Source organism: Giraffa tippelskirchi, chromosome 12 (assembly GCF_054371585.1).
Source record: "Giraffa tippelskirchi isolate mGirTip1 chromosome 12, T2T-mGirTip1v1.2.pri, whole genome shotgun sequence".
Classification (NCBI taxonomy): domain Eukaryota; kingdom Metazoa; phylum Chordata; class Mammalia; order Artiodactyla; family Giraffidae; genus Giraffa; species Giraffa tippelskirchi.
In genome coordinates, this window is record NC_137286.1 from 104627733 (window position 1) to 104648166 (window position 20434).

The following is a 20434-nucleotide window of genomic DNA, read 5'->3' on the forward strand; positions in this document are numbered from 1 at the left end:
GACTGAATAATAACAACTGGGAAGGAAGAACATTCAATGGAAATTTTATTCCCCTATGGTGGGCTTTTTAAGAACTCTGCAAATGCATTTTGATGACTCCTCTCCAGATTCTTTTCAATGTTACACATTGTTTTTAGAGAGCAGTGGACCACACCAGACATAGAAAAAGCAACATGGGACTTCCCTGGCAGTCCAGTGGTAAAGAATCCATGTGCCATTGCAGAGGACACGGGTTCCATCCCTGGCCCAGGAAGATTCTACATGCCTCAGGGCAACTAAGCCCATGCACCACAACTACTGAGACTGCGCTCTGGAGCCCGTGAACCACAACTACTGGAGCCCATGAAGCCTAGCGCCCGAGCTCTGCAACAAGAGAAGCCTGTGCACCACAAGGAAGGGTCGAGCCCGCTCGTCAAAACTAGAGAAAGCCCGAGAGCTGCAAGGAAGACCTAGTGTGGCCAAAAATAAATACAATTTAAAAAGAAAAGAAAAAGCAACCTGCAGTAGAACTGCTCATCTATTTTCTTGATGACAAAGCGGCAGTTGTGGCAGGCCCGCCCCTTCAGTCATTCATTCACTTTCACTTCCGGCTGCGATGCTGGCTGCAGCAGGACCCCTGCACATGGCCACTCCTGGTAACCCCAGCTACCTCACAACATGCTGGCTGGATCCAGGGGTCCCAGGAAAGAGAGGCAGGTGGACACTCTGTCAGCCCTTCCAACCTGACCTTGGAAATCATGCATCATCTCTCCCACCACATCCTGTTTGCTGAGGCAGCCACAAGGGGCCAGTCGGTCCCAGGAGACAGGAAAGAGGAGACCCCCATCTACTGATGGGAGAGCGACGGGAGTCTGCAAGAGCATGAGGATTGGAAACCATTGCAGCCATTTTGGGAAATAGAGTATATCAGAACTACCAGGAAGCAATTCTGATTTTCATTAAGTATTAGTCTTAAGTGCAGCAAAATCATAAAACACTTATTGAAAAATTAGTGGAATATGTGCAGAACCTGCACACTGAAAATAAGGCATTTGGGCTCCCAAAGAACAAAATTGATGGACTTACACTGCCTGGTTTCAGGTCTTACTTGAATTTGAACACTACTCAAGACACTGGAGTGTGGACATGGGAGTAGACAGAACCCAGAAACAGACACCCGCACGTGTGGGGAAATGATTTTGAGAGGCACCAAAGCAATTCAATAGGGAAAAGGTAGTCTTCAATAAATGGTGCTGTGACAACTTGATGCTCTTAGGGAAAAAATAACCTTGACCCCCTTAAGCATATGCAACAATTAACTCAGCATGGGCCACAGACTTAAAAGTAAAAACCTAAGCAGAGAGAACTTCTAGAAGAAAACGGAGGAGAAAATACTTCCTATGCTGGGCCACAAAAAGCCCTGAACAGAAAAGGAAAAACTAATAAACGGAACGTCATCAAACATCATTTCTTCTGCCAAGAAAATGAATAGGCCATCCACCGACCAGGAAAAGATATTCGCAATGCATCCTTTTGACAAGGACTTGGATCTAGAGCGGATAGGGAATTCCCGCAGCTCACAGCTAAAAGAACAGCCCCATCTTGTTCATCATCAGGAAAATGCACATCACAGCAGATACCATGTGATGTTGCTCATGTGTGGAACCTAAAAAAGTGGTACAAATGAACTTATTTACGAAACATAAATAGAGTCACCGATGTAGAAAACAAATGTGGTTGCCAGAGGGGAAAGGATGAGGGGAAGGATGAACTGGGAGACTGGGATTGGCATACACACAGTGTTATATGTAAAACAGACAACTGATAAGGACTACTGTACAGCACAGGGAACTCTACACCATAGTCTGCAAAGACCTATGTGAGAAGAAAATCTTTTTAAAAAGAGGATACACGTATAACTGATGCACTTTACTGTACACCTGAAACTAACCCAACATTGTAGATCAATTATATTCCAATGTTTAAAAAAAACAGTAGTCCACTACACACCCACAGGATGTCAAGGATAGATGACTCCAAATTATTGTGGAGGGTGTTGAGAAACCAGAACTCAGACATTGCTGGTGAAAATGTAGAATGTTGTAACCACTCTGGAACACTCACAGTCCCTGTAGAAGTTAAATATCCACCTTCCATAAACCCAGAGATACCACTTCTAGGTACTTACCCATGAGAAATGAACACATATTTACAAAAAGGCTTGTAAGAGGATATTAATAGTAGTTTTACTCCTAATAACTTCACACTGGGATTCCCTGGTGGCTCAGTGGTAGGGAATCTGCCTGTATAGGAGACATGAGTCCAGTCCATGGGTTGGGAAGATCCCCTCAAGGAGGACATGGCAACCCACTCCAGTATTCTTGCCCAGAGAACCCCATGAACAGAGGAGCCTGGTGGGCTACAGCCCATGGGGTCACAAAGAGTTGGACATGACTTAACAACTAAAGAACAATAACAACTTCACACTGGGAACAACCCAACAGGTAACTGGATGAACAATTGTAATATATTCATAGGATATGACTCAGTAGTAAAAGGGATGCATTTGCAATTACCAATGTGTACAACAAGATGGATCTCAAGAGCTTGATGTTGAATGAAAGTGAAGGTTGCTCAGTCGTGTCCAACTTATTGCAACCCCATGGAATTCTCCAGGTCAGAATACTGGAGTAGGTAGCTATTCCCTTCCCCAGGGGATCTTCCCAACCCAGGGATTGACCCAAGTCTCCCACATTGCAGGTGGATTCTTTACCTACTGAGTCACCAGGGAAGCCCAAGAATACTGGAGTAGAATCCTGAAGATCCCCTTCTCCAGGGGATCTTCCCAAGCCAAGAATTGAACCGGGATCTCCTGCATTGCAGGCAGATTCTTTACCAACTGAGCTATGAGGGAAGCTGAATGAAAGCAAGACATAAAAGATTAGATAAAGAATGGTTATCACAGACTCAATGGACATGAGTTTGGGCAGACTCCAGGAGATAGTGGAGCATAGAGAAGCCTGGTTGCTGCAGTTTGTGGGATTGCAAGGAATCAGACGCGACCAAGCAACTGAACAACAACAAATGTTCAAATAACCAGATTAACCCCAAGATGAGTTGCTCATGCCAAGCCCCACATAAGCAAACCGAAACTTAACAAAATTTCTACGCTCTATGCTTGACTCTCCCAGAAGAGGAAAGCCTCATCCACCCATCAGGGCTTGTCTGCTCAGCACAAGTTTCTTGTCCGCTCCAAGACTTCCCTTTGTTCCTTACAAGGAAAGTAGTGACCGAACAACCACCACCCTGACTTAACTGATCAGCAAATGCCCAGTATCACTTCCTTGTTCCTGCTCACTCTGGTCTATAAAAATCTCTTGTAAGGTATTCAACATCACTAATCATCAGAGAAATGCAAATCAAAATAACGGAATCAGCTCACATATGTAAGAATAGCTGTCATCAAAAAGACAAGAAATACAGGACTTCCCTGGTGGTCCAGTGGCTAGGACTCTGTGCTCCCAATGCAGGGGGCCCAGGTTCAATCCCTGGTCAGGGAACTAGATCCCACATGCCACAACTAAGATCTAAGTTCCTGTGTGCCGCAACTAAGACAGAATACAATCAAATAGATAAATAAATATTTTGTTTAAAAAAAGAAAGAAAAATAAATAAATAAATAAAAAATAAAAAAAGAAAGAACTGGTGGTCGCAAGGATGTGGAGAAAAAGGAACCCTCATGCACTGTTGGTGGTAATGTAATTGGTGTAGCCACTATGGAAACAGTATGGAGGGTCCTCAAAAAATTAAAAATAGAACTACCATACAATCCAGCAATTCCACTTCTGGGTATTTATTGGAAGAAAATGAAAAGATATAGGTTAATTTGAAAAGATACAGGCACTGCTGTGTTCACTGCAGCATTGTTTATAACAGTCAAGACATGGAAGCAACCTAAGTGCCCATCCATAGATGAGTTGATATAGAAAATGTGGTGTGTATATATGACATATGTGTATATATGCGTACATATACATGTATGTATATATGTATATGTATATGTGTATTATATACATATATATATATATGGAGTCGAAAATGACACCCAATTCCAGTATTCTAGCCTGGAAAATTCCATGGGCAGAGGAACCTGGTGGGCTACAGTCCATGGAGTTGCAAAGAGCCAGACATGACTGAGTGACTGAGCATATATATATATATATACACATACACATGCATACAGAGAGAGGTTATTTATATAATGTATGTATGCATATATTTCAGAGAAACTAGACCTCAACTTTTAAAATACTAAGAAAGGGAATTCCCTGGCGGTCCACTGGTTAAGACTCTGAGCTTCCACTTCAAGGGGCACGGATTCAATTTCTGCTCTTGGGTAACTAAGAGCATACCACACTTTCAGTGTGGCCAAAAAAATAAAATACTAATAAAAGGGAGTTCCCAAGTGGCCTAGTGGTTAGAATTCCAGGCTTTCACTGCTGTGGCCTGGTTCAGTTCCTGGTTGGGGAACTGAGGTCCTGAAAGCTGCACCACCTAGCCAAAACAATAAAATACTAAATAAAGGAAGCGAGTATTTTAGATGTTTGTCCTGGGATACTCATAATAATATTATTCCTAACAGCAAAAACCTGAAAAGCAAGCCCAACGACAAAAGAACAAGCATTTAAATAATTCAAAATTCTTTCTAGAAAATGATTCTCTTTAAAAACAAAAATTTTAAAGACTATTTAATGGTTTGAGAAACCATACTATGTTAAGTGAATGTCAAATGTTAAATGAACAAAGGGAAAATGCCACTGTATATACATTGTGACCTAGTTTTAAATACACATATATAGAGAGTTTCCCTGGTGACTCAGACAGTGAAGAATCTGCCCGTATTGCAATGCGGGAGACTCAGGTTTAATCCCTGGGTTGGGAAGACCCCCTGGAGGAGGAAATGGCAACCCACTTCAATATTCTTGCCTGGAGAATCCCATGGCCAGAGGAATTTGGCGGGCTACAGTCCATGGGGTCGCAGAGTCAGACACAACTGAGAAACTAACACTTTCAGTTTCATTTATTACATATGTGTGTGTGTGTATATATATGTATATATACACACATATCCCCGTATCTGAAGAGTGAGGTACTAAAATGTTAGCTGTTATTGCCTCTGGGTGGTGGTTTGTATTTCCTTCTTATACTTCTTGGTATATCTCCACTTTTCACAATACAGTAACAACAAGTGTCTTGTTGCATGAGGCGTTGCTCAGAGGTGTCGCTTTGCTGGAATTCCACAGAGAAGAACAGTGCCCTGGGTGGAAGTCAGACAGTGACCAGAGCAAGTGCTGGTGACCAGGCTGAGCCTGAGGGCGGTGGGGTCGGGAATGAAGCCCCTCTTGAAGGAAACGCAGCACCTGTTGCTGAGTGTTGGGGAATTCACAGCTAACAGGGCAACCTGGTAACCATAACCAGCCAACAGGCATAAAAGCAGATGAACTGGTTTCATAATATTGGTAACAACAGCACTTCCGAGTGCTTCCTCTGTGGCAGGAAGAAGCTCAAAGCTTTGCTGGCAGGTTCTCTTTTCATTTTCAAAACAACACAAAGAGGAAAGCACATTTTTACCTCTGTTGTGTGGATGAGGAAATGCAGGATTAGAGAAGCTGAATAATTTGCCTGAGATCGCACAGGTAGGCAGGATATGGAGCCAGAAAGTGAGCTCTTTGTCACCTGTGTCGAGGGGACACACTCATAATTACTCTCCTCTCTTGTAGCTCCAAAGAGGTCTTCCAACAGAGATTGAAAAAAAAAAATCTAGACGCTGTAATAGCACAAACAAAAAGCACAGTTTTATATAAACAAAATGAAGGACTTTACTAAAGCTTCTGTATTTTCTTTCACATCTGCTGACCAAAGACCAGCAAAGGTAAATACAGCTTTGGGGGGAGGAATAAATTAGGATTTGGTATTAACATTTACACAGTCCTGTAAACAAAACAGACAAACAACAGGACTTGCTATAGAGCACAGAGAACTATATTTAATATCTTGTTATCTTGTTTAACCTGTAATGGAAAAGAATCTGAAAAAGAATAGATATATGTATATGTATAACTGGATCTCATTGCTGTACTCTGAAACACAAGACTATAAATCAGCTATATTCCAATTTTTTAAAAAAAGGTAACTACAGATTTGAACACATGTACTCTCATATATGATATGAGTAAAAACTCATATTCCACTAACTCTGAGGTTCATCAACCCTCAGTGGACAGACATCTGTGACTTGTCATCTTTTACTACCAGCAGTTTGGGGGGAGAGATTAACAATGTCTCAGCCTTCCTCTCCCACAAAGATGTGGCCAGGGGAGCCACGCTGGCCAACCAAGTCTCCCTGGAAACCTGGCTTTACCTCCAGGGGAAAAGGTGATTCTAGCAGGGGGAACTAGAGGGCTTTACAGAGAGACTTACAGAGAGAAATCTGAGGACAGAGAGACTGTAGGGACTTATAAGAAGGATGTGAAGTCTAGGGCTTCCAGCAGCCATCTTAGTACCACTGGGAGAGACCATGTGTAGGTAGCAACGACTGGGACTCATTTTTACACCTGTGGCTTGTGAGATCTTAGTTCCCTGACCAGGGATTGAACCTGTGCCCCCTGCAATGGAAGCATGGAGTGCAAACCACTGGACTGCCATGAAATTCCCTGAGATTAATTTCTGATAATATTGTGTGACCTAGTTGGTCCGGCTTTTTCTGAAACCCAGACCACTCACTGGACTTTATGTGATTGAATAAATTTACTTTAGATAATGTGCAACTCTGGAAGTTCTACATAAGAAGGACTTAGGGAGGAAAAAGCTAGGGAACATAGTTTGAAGTGTGGCAAACGCTCCTGAAACCAGCAAGGTTTGTATTGTTGACAACCAAAATATTACTGATTAATACACATCCCTGCACCATTTCTGAATCTTTCTGTTCTTTGTCAGATTTGCCTGGAACCTGCTATTATAAAGAATGCTGTGTATAAATGTATGAAAGTGAAAGTTGCTCAGTCGTCTCCGACTCTTTGCAACTCCATGCACTATAGCCCACCAGGCTCCTCTGTCCATGGAATTCTTCAGACAAGAATATTAAAGTGGGTTGCCATGCCCTCCTCCAGGGGATGTTCCCAACCCAGGGATCAAATCCAGATCTCCCACATGGCAGGCGGATTCTTTACCAGTTGAGCCACCAGGGAAGCCCATGTATAGGTTGTTTTTGTCAACATAAAACAAAGCAACAGCTAAGCTTCTCGAAGTGTCTCAATAGTTTTTTATTTCAAAAATGAAATGTGCTTATGAGCATCAGCTGGTATATTGGCCATGGTGTTCTCATCACAAAAACCACAAATCCCTAAACCTGTATCCTATGTGTGTATGGACCTTTTTATGTCCATTGTGTGATGCTCCCTGGGAAGTAATTAAGACCTTGGACATAAAGAATGCCCATCCACTACAAATTCCCCACCAGTATCTTATTGTCATTTATATAATTCTCCAAGAATAAGGTAACTTCTTCCTAACTTTAAGGATGACATAGTTCCTCAAACACTTTCTCGATTATTTCCTTTTCTTAGAGGAAGTTTAGGACTCAGTGTCTCAGTAGCCAAGCAGTAGCCTTCTACCTAAGATAAATTTCAAACATCAACAGGAAATTTCAGAGACTTATAAAGGCTTTTAAATATGTGATTTCTACTAAGATCTGATTTCACAATTTAAACTCAGTTACAAGGTCGAGTAAAACAAGTTTCACAGACTTACATTTATGTCAGCATTTTCTGCTTATCTCAGAATATTTTCCATCACCAGAGGAAGTTAACCTTTCATGTTTAGATGAATTTGAAAGATAACTAATACATAATTCTTTTTTCCCATTTCTCTTTTGCAATTCTTTCTATGAGTTGCATTCTACCTTTGGGTGAAAAGTCTGTCATCCCATTTGAATACTTCTACAGACATGCCACTAAGGAGACAGTGGAATAAAGAAAAATGGGTTTCTCAGGCAAGCCACTGCATATCCATTGGCCTTATTTAGATGAGCAGTAAGTCTCTTTAAACTCTGAAATGCAGTGACTACAAACATAATAAAGTCCATTTGTTACGAAGGATCAAGAGCCACACTTGTATTCAACAGCAGTCGACAGTGGTCAGTTCTGTATGTCCGTCTGTGACATCCCCTGGACCAGTAGGTGTTAAGCTTCTACAAAGAAAAGCACCTCTTACTAAACCCAGGAGCTGAGGACCTACACACCCCCCTCCCCCAACCGGATTCAGTAAGTCTTGGCTAGTAGTCCCAAGGGTATCTACCTTTTTACAAGCTTTCTGGGTGGTTCTGATATACATGGCCTCTGCCTCATTCTGAGAAAACTGCCTTAGATTCAATCTGACCATCTGTGTTTTGCTTAAACAGAGAACAGAGCAGCCCTTCATCTGGATGGTCCGTCAGGATGGGCTCTGAGTTCCTGGGTTGCTGACTGTGGTCACAGCCCTGTCCCTAGTGACCTGAGAGTCAGAACTGCTCCGTTTGAGCTCGGACAGAAAGAACCCCAGAGAGTGACCAGAGTGGGTGAGCAAAGGCCCTGAGAAAGGCAGGCACTCAGGTGGGGACACAAGCATGTGTGGTGTGTGACGTAACCTGCACACACACGTGCTCCCAGGGATGGGCAGCGCCCTGCAGCTGGGTCTGCTCCAGGTGTGCTGCTTGTCCCTCGAGGGATGGGGGGTCTGGAGGACAGCATGACGCCTGTGCTCCAGAGGGCAGCGTCTCATCCAGGACATCAAAGCCCAGGGAACAGCCGAGCAGAGAGTGGACCTGGACCCCTCTGTCAGCCATACCTTAAGGCAGAATTATCTAGAAAACAGGCTGGGAAAGGAACTTGCCCTCTCCTGCCTGCCCGACCAGCCATCACAGCTGGAAAGGCAGTCCTGACTCACTACATCCTCCCCAGCTGTCTCTCAGGAAAACTTAGAGTTTCCTCTCCCCTCCACCTTGAAGAAAGAGGAGATGCAAAGGAAAGCAGGAGCATCCAGTAAAAAAGGAAGCACATGGGTGGACATGGTATGAACTGGCCTTGAATGCAGAGCTTGTAGAAACACTGCCAGTTTGCTTCCAGTTTGCGATTACAGGTGACTGTTATGATTCTCGATGTTCACCCAGTTTTTAAAGTGACTTGTTAACTTTGTGAGGGTTATTTTAACTAGAGACAATCAGTAGAGACACATGTATGAACATGACAACAGATATGCCAGCTGATGTACAAACTCTTCAGGGACACTAACAAATATATATAGTACCTAGGAAGAAGGTAAATGTCTTTTCACTCCACACATTTCAAAAGAACATTTTTCCACAAAGGATGCTGGAACAATTGGATATCCACATACACAAAGGTTAATTTAAACCCTTACATCTCACCATGTAAAAAAATTAACTCATAATAGATCATAGAGCTGAATATAAAAACTAAAACCATAAAACTTCCAGAAGAAAACAAAGTCTTTGTGACTTTGGTTTAAGTAAAGCATTCTTAGACAGGATATCAAAAACACAGTCCATAAAGAGGAAAGAGTTTGACCTCCTCAAGATAAAAAATGTTTGCACGTCAAAAAACACCATTATGAAAGGAGTTGCAAATCATATATCTGGCAAAGGAATTACACAGAACAGTTCAATAACACAAATGACCCAAGTTAAAAATACGCAACAGGTTTGAATACTGCTACTGCTAAGTCACTTCAGTCGTGTCCGACTCTGTGCGACCCCATAGACGGCAGCCCACCAGGCTCCGCCGTCCCTGAGATTCTCCAGGCAAGAACACTGGAGTGGGTTGCCATTTCCTTCTCCAATGCAGGAAAGTGAAAAGTGAAAGCGAAGTCGCTCAGTCGTGTCCGACCCCTAGCGTCCCCATGGACTGCAGCCCACCAGGCTCCTCCGTCCATTGGGATTTTCCAGGCAAGAGTACTGGAGTGGGGTGCCATTGCCTTCTCTGACAGGTTTGAATAGAAGATATACAAAAGCTCAGAATCACATTTTAAAATTCTACACATCATTAGTCATTAGAGAAAAGCAAATTAAAACCCCAATGGCTATAATAAAAAAGACAGACAATAAGAAGTGTTGGTGAGGATGTGGATAGAAATTAAAATCCTCACATGTTGCTGGTGAGAATGTAAAACAGTACAATAATTTTGGAAAACATTTTAGCAGTTTCTTAAAAGTTAAACATAAACTTACCATATGACCCAGCAATTTTACTCCTAGGAATCTACCAAGAAAAATGAAAACCTCCAATCACACACAAAAACCCGTCCACAAATGTTTTAGTTCAGTTCAGTCCCTCAGTTGTGTCTAACTCTTTGCGACCCCAAGGACTGCAGCACGCAAGGCCTCTTTGTCCATCACCAACTCCTGGAGTTTCCTCAAACTCGTGTCCATCGAGTCAGTGATGTCATCCAACCATCTCATCCTCTGTTGTCCCCTTCTCCTCCCACCTTCAATCTTTCCCAGCATCAGGGTCTTTTCCAGTGAGTCAGTTCTTTGCATCAGGTGGCCAAAGTATTGGAGCTTCCACTTCAGCATCAGTCCTCCCAATGAATATTCAGGACTGATCTCCTTTAGGATGGACTGGTTGGATCTCCTTGCAGTCCAAGGACTCTCAAGAGTCTTCTCCCACACCACAGTTCAAAAGCATGTTCTTCAGTGCTCAGCTTTCTTTATAGTCCAACTTTCACATCCATACATACTGCTGCTGCTGCTGCTAAGTTGTTTCAGTCGTGTCCGACTCTGTGCGACCCCATAGACACCAGGCTCCCTCGTCCCTGGGATTCTCCAGGCAAGAATACTAGAGTGGGGTGCCATTTCCTTCTCCAATGCATGAAAGTGAAAAGTGAAAGTGAAGTCGCTCAGTTGTGTCCGACTCCTAGCGACCCCGTGGACTGCAGCCTACCAGGCCCTTCCGTCCATGGGATTTTCCAGGCAAGAGTACTGGAGTGGGTTGCCATTGCCTTCTCCACACATCCATACATGACTACTGGAAACATAGCTTTGAGACAAGATGAATGGTGGAGTAGAAGGATATGTGCTCATCTTTTTGTCTCAAGCTTATACTTATTTCCGAATGACCTGTTTTGGGCAGAGCGGACAGATGCTCCAGCTGAATCCATGTGCCCCTCTCTCTCCACTTCCATTTGTGGTTGATCATTTTTCTTCACATTTCTGGAAGTACCCTCTCTGCTAGAATGCTTAAATAATTGTGCTCAAAGCACACATTCTCTTGGTAAATATCATCTTTGATCCAACAGTTTCAGAAGCCTGGTTTTTGAGGTCCTAGAGTCTTCTCGGCTTTGCCATGATAACGTTTGTGAGGCTATGTTCCCTGGCCCATAGTATGGCTTTTCTGAGGAATTCCCCTATGTTCAACCAGGCCCCTCCTCTGTACACTGTCTGCTTTTCATTCTGGGGCTTACTGAAACGTGTCAGGTCGGGTTGAAATCTACAGATGCTGGTTGCATTCTGTTAATTTGTTTTCATGGCTTACTAACTGTGAGCCACAGTCACAATCAGTTAGTAGGTCACTGCCTTGGAGATCCTCTTACACTGTGTATCAGGGAATGTACTCGGTAATGTTCATGGGTTCATCATAGAAAACTGTAGGAACGACAATGCTCCACCCTCAGGAGACAGAAACAGTGAACTTTACACAATGTATGTTACCCCATTGTGAAAATTCACGAACCTAGATATACCTAGATATGACATGGGTAAACCTCAAAATATAATGTTGAGAGAAAATAAGCAATTTGCAGACTACATACAGGTAGCATTTTTATAACACTCAAAAACAAGCTAAATGAAACATTTAGGGAAGTATGTGCTCAGTCATGTCCAACTGTGTGACTCCATGGCCTGTAGCCCACCAGGCTCCTCTGTCCATGGGATTCTCCAGCAAGAATACTGGAGTGGGTTGCCATGCCCTCCTCTAGGGGATCTTCCCAAACCAGGGATCAAGCCCACGTCTCTTGCATCTCCTGATTGGCAGGCAGATTCTTTACCACTAGTGCCACCTGGGAAGCATGTATATGTGTTTGAAAATAAGCAGAGCACATCATGCGAGATGCCAGGCTGGAGGCATCACAAGCTGGAATCAAAAGATTGCTGGGAGAAATACCAATAAACCTTAGATATGCAGATGATACCACCTTAATGGCAAAAAGGGAAGAGAAACTAAAGACACTCTTGATAAAGGTGAAAGAGAGTGAAAAAGCTGGCTTACACCTCAACATTCAAAAAACTAAGAACATGGCATCCAGTCCCATCACTTCACGGCCAATAGATGGGGAAAAAATGGAAACAATGAAACTCTTTATTTTCTTGGGCTTCAAAATCATTGCAAATGGTGACTGCAGCCATGAAATTAAAAGATGCTTAATCCAGAAAAGCTATGACAAACCTAGACAGAGTATTAAAATCAGAGACATCACTTTGCTGACAAAGATCCATATAGTCAAAGCTATGGTTTTTCCAGTAATCATGTACAGATGAGAGAGTTGGACCATAAAGAAGGCTGAGAACTGAAGAATTGATGCCTTTGAGTTGTGGTGCTGGAGAAGACTCTTGAGAGTCCTTTGGAGAGGAAGGGGACCAAACCAGTCAGTGCTAAAGGAAATCAACCCTGAATATACATTGAAAGGACTGCTGCTGAAGCTGAAGCTCCAATACTCTGGCTACCCTCCAATACTTTGGCTATCTGAAGTGAAGAGCTGACACACTGGAAAAGACCCTGATGCTGGGAAAGACTGACAAAAATGGGGATGACAGAGGATGAGATGGTTGGATGGCATCACTGACTCAACAGACATGAGTTTGGGCAAACTCTGGGAGATAGTGAGGACAGGGAAGCGTGGAGGTCATGCAGTATAGAGTCACAGAGTCCATGCTGCAGTCCGCAGGGTCACAAAGAGGGACATAACTGAGCGACTGAACAACATGCTACCCCTGCACTCCCCACCCACCCCTCAACCCTCACACTTAAACATGTTACACCCTTGCACATTGACCCTTAATCTCATCACTCGCCCTTCCCCAGTTCTTGAATTCTGTGCCTGCAGTGGAGGTTGATTCTCAATAAAGTCCCCTACAGCCTCAGAACTGGACTCTCTCGTCTTCTCACTGTGATGGAAACCCACCTCTCCCCCAGGGCGCTGCTTCCCTAGCAGCCTGCTCTCATATCCCCTACACCTGGCCAGGAGACAGGTATCTGCTAGAGGCTGCTTCTGGGCCAACTTGCCTTGTGCTTTCAAAAAATCCCTCCACTCCAAAGTTCAGGCCATCAGGCTGCACCACTGGCTACCCTGTCATTCCTCCTCTCTCCTTCCTGGAAGACTTTAGCTCCTGGCTCCCACTCTTTCTAGCACTACTCCTGGGAGATTCTGGGTGACTCCAATAACCGTGCACGTAGTCCTTGCAGCACCCTGGCCTCAGGGTTCCTTAACTTCCCTTCCTCCACAGAGTCTCTGTCAGCATCCACTCCCGTGGGCACGCGCCCAGAACTGTCCAGTAGGACTGTGATGATGGAAACGTCTTGCATTTATGCAGTGCAGTATGGTGGTCATTTGTCACATGCAGCTTTCAAATGTGGCTAGCCTGGCTCAAGAACCACATCTTCACTTTTACTTTCAGTTAATTTACATTTACATAGACACCCAAGGCTAGAGGCTAGTGTGTTGGAAAGCACAACTATAAACTTGATCAAGTAACTGGAAACCTTCTCTAGTCTCCCCCAACACCCTTGGCCTCTGAGTCATTGTAAACATACAACTGCATCCATTTCCCTTCAGTGCTCTACAGACATTTCCATGGTTTCTCAGGAGAAATTCATCATTATTCTAATTATTATTTTCCTATACTTTTTTTTTTTTTGCCACGCATGATTAGTCCCCCGACCAGGGATTGAATCCTGCAGTGGAAGCTTAGAGTCTTAACCACTGGACCACCAGCAAAGTCCCCTTTTTTCTCTATCTTGGGTCTCATGTAGTTTGACTATATCTGGCAGAGTGTCTTTGAATTTGTTTTGTCCGAAGTTCGGTGAGCTTTTTGAGTCTGTAAAGGCATGTGTTTCATCCAGTTTAGAAAGTGTCTGGCTGTTATTTATTTCAGTGCAGTCTCTGCTCCATCATTTATCTCCTCCCCTTCTGGGAGTCTTTTCACATGGATGCTGGATTTTTAAACATTATACCACAGGTTCCTAAAATTCTATTCATATTTTTTCAGTTTTTTTCTGTCCTTCAGATTTAATCACGTTTGATTAAAAAAATTATACATTTGATTATAGATTATATCCACACAATGGAATATTATACAGCAACAAAAAGGAATAAAGTAGTGATGTCTCCTACAGCATGGATGGCCCTAGGGAACATTGTGGTAAGTGAAAGAAGCTAGTCATGTTTATATGAAATGGCCAGAATAGGCAAATTATGTAGAAACAATAGATGAACGTCCCGAGGACTTGGGTTGGTGGTGAAGGTAAGTGATTGCTAAATGTATATAGGGTTTCTCTTTGCGGTGGCAAAAATGTTCAGGTGCAGTAAAGACCCCAGGACTTCCCTGGGTCAGGAAGATCCCCCCTGGAGAAGGAAATGGCAACAACCCACTCCAGGATTCTTGCCTGGGAAATCCCATGGACAGAGGAGCCTGGTGGGCTATAGTCCATGGGGTCACTGAGAGTCTGACACAACTGAGGGCCTGAGCACACACACACCCATGTGTTCTGATGGTTGATATTACCCAACTTTGTCCATATACTACAAACCACTGAAGTGCACCCTTCATTCACTTTATGGTATGTAAATTATACCTCAATAAAGGTCTTTTTAAAAAAATAGTATGAGTTGCATAATTAAAATTACAAACATTTAATTCACTCTACTTGGTCAGTTGCCTTTTGGATCAGCTTTCCCTGTTCCATCTGTGAATTCTCCTCTACTCCTTGCATACACTGGATTAGCAGTCTGCTTGCAATTGCTTTAAACACTCCTAGGATCTGGTATATAATCCATTAGGTTGTTCTTAAACAACAGGGGCAAGCTTTCTTTCCTGCATTCTAAAAATCTTGACCAAACTCTCTCTATGACATGTGAGATTCCCAAGATGACAACTGGAAGTTCCTTGCAAAGTAGACATTTGCTGACTCAGTGCCTGCTCAGAACTGGATTTTTCTTCCTAGCTCATTGACTTCTGTCATACTGGGTTTTTGAAATCCAGTCAAAACCTGTGATTTGTTACCTGAGAGAAAAAGAAAAAAATAGTTTAGACTGTACTAGTACACATGTAGATACTACTTATTACATGCTTAGCTTTCATCTTATGTAAATTAACTAATTTTAATCTGCAGAATCAACCTGGAATATCAGTAGTGCTCACTGTTTTACTAAAAAGACGCAAAGACCAAGGTCACACTACTAAGTAGTGGAGCAAAATTCTACGCCAGCAGCACGATCCCAAAGTCCAGACAAAGGTCGGCAGTGGGTCACCAAATTAACTAACCTTTTCCCACTGCACTAATTACTTAATTCAGAGGTATTTATGAAATTCAATTAGATTAAGTATTGATGATACAACACCAAATCAAAACAACAGAAGACAGGGTTCCTGTTCTGGAACTACTCAACCCAAAGTGGGAGACAAACAGACCCATTAAGTAAGGAAACCATGTAAGGAAGCCTGTAGCCTGAGACCCAAAGTCTACGCGGAGTGGAGGTGTGTGTTCAGGGTGAGAAAAGATGGTGCTGAAAGGCCAACATTTACTCCAGACCGTGTGGGAGACCAGGGTTCTATCCCTGGGTTGGGAAGATCCCCTGGAGAAGGGAAAGGCTACCCACTCCAGTAATCTGGCTGGGAGAATTCCATGGACTGTATAGTCCATGGGGTCGCAAAGAGTCGAACATGACTGAGTGACTTTCACTTTCACAGAAATGGCTGGTGCACAAGCGGAGTGGTGGAAGGGACATGGTGTCCTAAAAGGCTGTATTGTGCAAGGGTGTCCAAAGGGGTGGGTGGGAGAAGAGGTCAGGCTGTGAAGCACTCGCATGTCTTCAGAACACTCCTTAGACCCCACACATGATTACACTCCCTTGAGCCCAGAGACCTTTGTACTCACCTCACCTGCCGTGATCTAGTCTATTGCAGGTGTGTAACCCCCCTGTAGAAATCATCACATGACCTTTAGTGTTATGGAGAGGATGGACATGAAAGTCCTGTATCACAGAAAATCCACAGCTCCAGGACTCAATAGCCATGTGACCTTGTGGAAGCTGCTTAATCTAACCCTGTTCCTTCATCTAGACACAGAAGATTTCTGCTTTTGAGAGAAATAATGAGGCTAAATAAGGTCAAGTACATCAAGTTCTGAGTGCGCTGCCCTAACAGACTACATACAAGACACGACTGTGAGTGATTCAGATTTGAACTCCCTGGTGCTTCCAGGACACCGGCCCACATTATGGAGCCCCAGGATGGTGCCCCGAATAACACCTTGTGGTGTGTGCTCCAGAAGGCACACTGCAGCCAGGCTCATCCACAGTGAGAGGAGGCAGCAAGGCTCACAGAAAGTGATGCTGCCTATCTTCTGATAAACCGTTCCAACTCAAATGTCCCACACAGAAATATCCCCACTGCAAAATATCTGGAGGCACCATTCAGATTCTCTTGCTGCAAAGACACTATCTGAGATTGTTGTTTAGTTGCCAAGTTGTGTCTTGACTCTTTGCGACCCCCTGGACTGTAGCCCACCAGGCTCCTCTGTCCATGGGGATTCCCAGGCAAGAATACTGGAGTGGGTTGCCATTTTCTTCTCCAGCAGATCTTCTCAACCCAGAGATCGGACCCATGTCTCTTGCACCAGCAGGCAGATTCTTTACCACTGAGCTACCTGGGAAGCCCCTATCTGAGATCAGTAGTTCATTAACTTGGGCATACTATATTATCACAAAAGAACAGTTAATCTGAATCTGTAATAATGTGAATGACCTTGTACTGACCCCTCAATGAGAAATAGAAATAAGAAGCTGTTAGGGAAAACCATCAGGGAGTTAACACACACTGTAAAACCTTGCTAAAAGAAAAGACCTAACAAATGCACATACCAGGTTATACATAGAAAGACATCGATTCTCCTCAGGTACAGATTTTATTTGTATAAACCTAATAAAAACCCCCCAAAGTATTTTACCCAAGAAAAAATTGAACTTGACGAAATAGAAACATCCTAAAGGTCCTAGAGCAGTCACCCAACACAAGGCTCTACAGGGTCAGGGATCGCACCCAAGTGCCTCATGTAGACACAACCCTCATACGGCCATGTATCTTTACTGTCCTCACTTTGCAGGTGCTGAAGCTGAGGTCTAAAAAAGAAACTTGCCAGAGACCACACAGGTTCCAGGTAGGGATCTGAAGCCGAGCTGACTCCCAGAAAGTCAGCTAGGAGTCGTCTCTCTAAGAAAAATGTTAATTATGTTACCTACAGACGTCATTAAGAAAAAAACTCCCAAGTCATCTGGTATACAATGGACGCAGGATATTAATATGCAAATAACTAACATTTATGCTAAAAAGCTCCAGCTCACATGGACTTAAGGACTGATGGTTATCTAGGGCTGCAGACAGGAAGTGGGTACTCACAGCACAGGAGCATCTGTTTATACAGCATTTACAGAAGGCAGTCTGACATTAAAACATATACTCTGTATGCTTCTTTCAGCAATTCCTCTTCTAGAATCGATCCCAAAGAAGCATTAAACATGAGCACTAACTGTCACGTTTAAGGATATTGACTGCAGCTCTTTCTGTAAAAGTGAAATACTGGGAAGAACAGGGAGCAGCTAGAGCGGATGACCTGGTGTCCGTGCCACGGTCAGTCAGTAAAGAGTCAGTCGCCACGGACTGACATGCAGAGATGTCCTTGATTCGCCACTCAAGGAGATACAGGCAAGTCACAGAATACACAGACCTTTAACCAGAAACTATAAAACTCCTAGAGGAAAACATAGGCAAAACACTCTCCAACATAAATCACAGCAGGATCCTCTATGACCCACCTCCCAGAATATTGGAAATAAAAGCAAAAATAAACAAATGAGACCTAGTTAAACTTAAAAGCTTTTGCACAACAAAGGAAACTATAAGCAAGGTGAAAAGACAGCTTTCAGAATGGGAGAAAATAATAGCAAATGAAGCAACTGACAGAGAATTAATCTCCAAAATATACAAGCAACTCCTGCAGCTCAATTCCAGAAAAATAAACGACCCAATCAAAAAATGGGCCAAAGAACTAAACAGACATTTCTCCAAAGAAGACATACAGATGGCTAACAAACACATGAAAAGGTTCTCAACATCACTCATTATCAGTTCAGTTCAGTTCAATTCAGTCGCTCAGTCGTGTCCGACTCTTTAGGACCCCATGAATTGCAGCACGCCAGGCCTCCCTGTCCATCACCAACTCCTGGAGTTTACCCAAACCCATGTCCATTGAGTCAGTGATGCCATCCAACCATCTCAACCTCTGTCGTCCCCTTCTCCTCCTGCCCCCAATCCTTCCCAGCATTAGGGTCTTTTCTGAGTCAACTCTTCGCATGAGGTGGCTAAAGTATTGATGTTTCAGCTTCAACATCAGTCCTTCCAATGAACACCCAGGACTGATCTCCTTTAGGATGGACTGGTTGGATCTCCTTGCAGTCCAAGGGACTCTCAAGAGTCTTCTCCAACACCACAGTTCAAAAGCATCAATTCTTCGGTGCTCAGCTTTCTTCACCATCCAACTCTCAAACCCATACATGACCACTGGAAAAACCATAGCCTTGACTAGATGGACCTTTGTTGGCAAAGTAATGTCTCTGCTTTTAAATATGCTATCTAGGTTGGTCATAACCTTCCTTCCAAGGAGTAAGCGTCTTTTAATTTCATGGCTGCAATCACCATCTGCAGTGATTTTGGAGCCCAAAAAATTCAAGTCTGACACTGTTTCCACTGTTTCCCCATCTATTTCCCATGAAGTGATGAGACCAGATGCCATGATCTTAGTTTTCTGAACGTTGAGCTTTAAGCCAACTTTTTCACTCTCCTCTTTCACTTTCATCAAGAGGCTCTTTAGTTCTTCTTCCCTCTCTGCCATAAGGGTGGTGTCAACTGCATATCTGAGGTCATTGATATTTCTCCCGGCAATCTTGATTCCAGCTTGTGTTTCTTCCAGCCCAGCGTTTCTCATGATGTACTCTGCATATAAGTTAAATAAGAAGGGTGACAATATACAGCCTTGACGTACTCCTTTTCCCATTTGGAACCAGTCTGTTGTTCCATGTCCAGCTCTAACTGTTGCTTCCTGACCTGCATACAGGTTTCTCAAGAGACAGGTCAGATGGTCTGGTATTCCCATCTCTTTCAGAATTTTCCAGTTTATTGTGATCCACAGTCAAAAGGCTTTGGCATAGTCACTCATTATCAGAGAAATGCAAATCAAAACCACAATGAGGTACCATTTCACGCCAGTCAGAATGGCTGTTATCCAAAAGTCTACAAGCAATAAATGCTGGAAAGGGTGTGGAGAAAAGGGAACCCTCTTACACTGTTGGTGGGAATGCAAACTAGTACAGCCACTATGGAGAAGAGTGTGGAGATTCCTTAAAAAACTGGAAATAGAACAGCCATATGACCCAGCAATCCCACTGCTGGGCATACACACTGAGGAAACCAGAATTGAAAGAGACACGTGGTACCCCAATGTTCATCGCAGCACTGTTTATAATAGCCAGGACATGGAAGCAACCATGTACATCAACAGACGAATGGATAAGGAAGCTGTGGTACATATACATAATGGAATATTACTCAGCCATTAAAAAGAATACATTTGAATCAGTTCTAATGAGGTGGAAGAAACTGGAGCCCATTATAGAGTGAAGTAAGCCAGAAAGAAAAACACCAATACAGTATACTAACACATATATATGGCATTTAGAAAGATGGTAATGATAACCCTATATGCAAGACAGAAAAAGAGACACAGATGTATAGAACAGTCTTTTGGACTCTGTGGGAGGAGAGGGTGGGATGATCTGAGACAATAGCATTGAAACATGTATATTATCATATGTGAAACATTGCCAGTCCAGGTTCGATACACGAGACAAGTGCTCAGGGCTGGTGCACTGGGATGACCCAGAGGGATGGGATGGTGAGGGAGGAGGGAAGGGGGTTCAGGATGGGGAACACATGTAAACCCATGGCTGATTCATATCAATGTATGGCAAAAACCACTACAATATTGTAAAGTAATTAGCCTCCAACTAAAATAAGTAAATTTAAAAAATAAATAAAGGGAAGGTGTTGGGACGTTAAAAATAAATAAATAAA

General features: G+C 43.2%; 1 protein-coding gene and 1 non-coding gene across 4 annotated transcripts in view; one reads left to right on the forward strand and one right to left on the reverse strand.

Moving 5' to 3' along the window:
- The first annotated feature begins 3466 nt into the window (after positions 1-3466).
- TRNAG-CCC (transfer RNA glycine (anticodon CCC)) lies at positions 3467-3539 on the forward strand. The gene has a single exon. It is a non-coding gene; the product is annotated as a tRNA-Gly (tRNA).
- Positions 3540-14927: 11388 nt separating this feature from the next.
- NUP58 (nucleoporin 58) overlaps positions 14928-20434 on the reverse strand; it is a 36292-nt gene continuing 30785 nt past the window's right edge. For all 3 annotated transcript variants that reach the window (XM_081551058.1, XM_081551063.1, XM_081551059.1), the window contains one exon: positions 14928-15310. In XM_081551058.1, the coding sequence (XP_081407184.1) occupies positions 15228-15310 (83 nt within the window). In that variant the 3' untranslated portion in view covers positions 14928-15227. The remainder of the gene's footprint in view (positions 15311-20434) is intronic.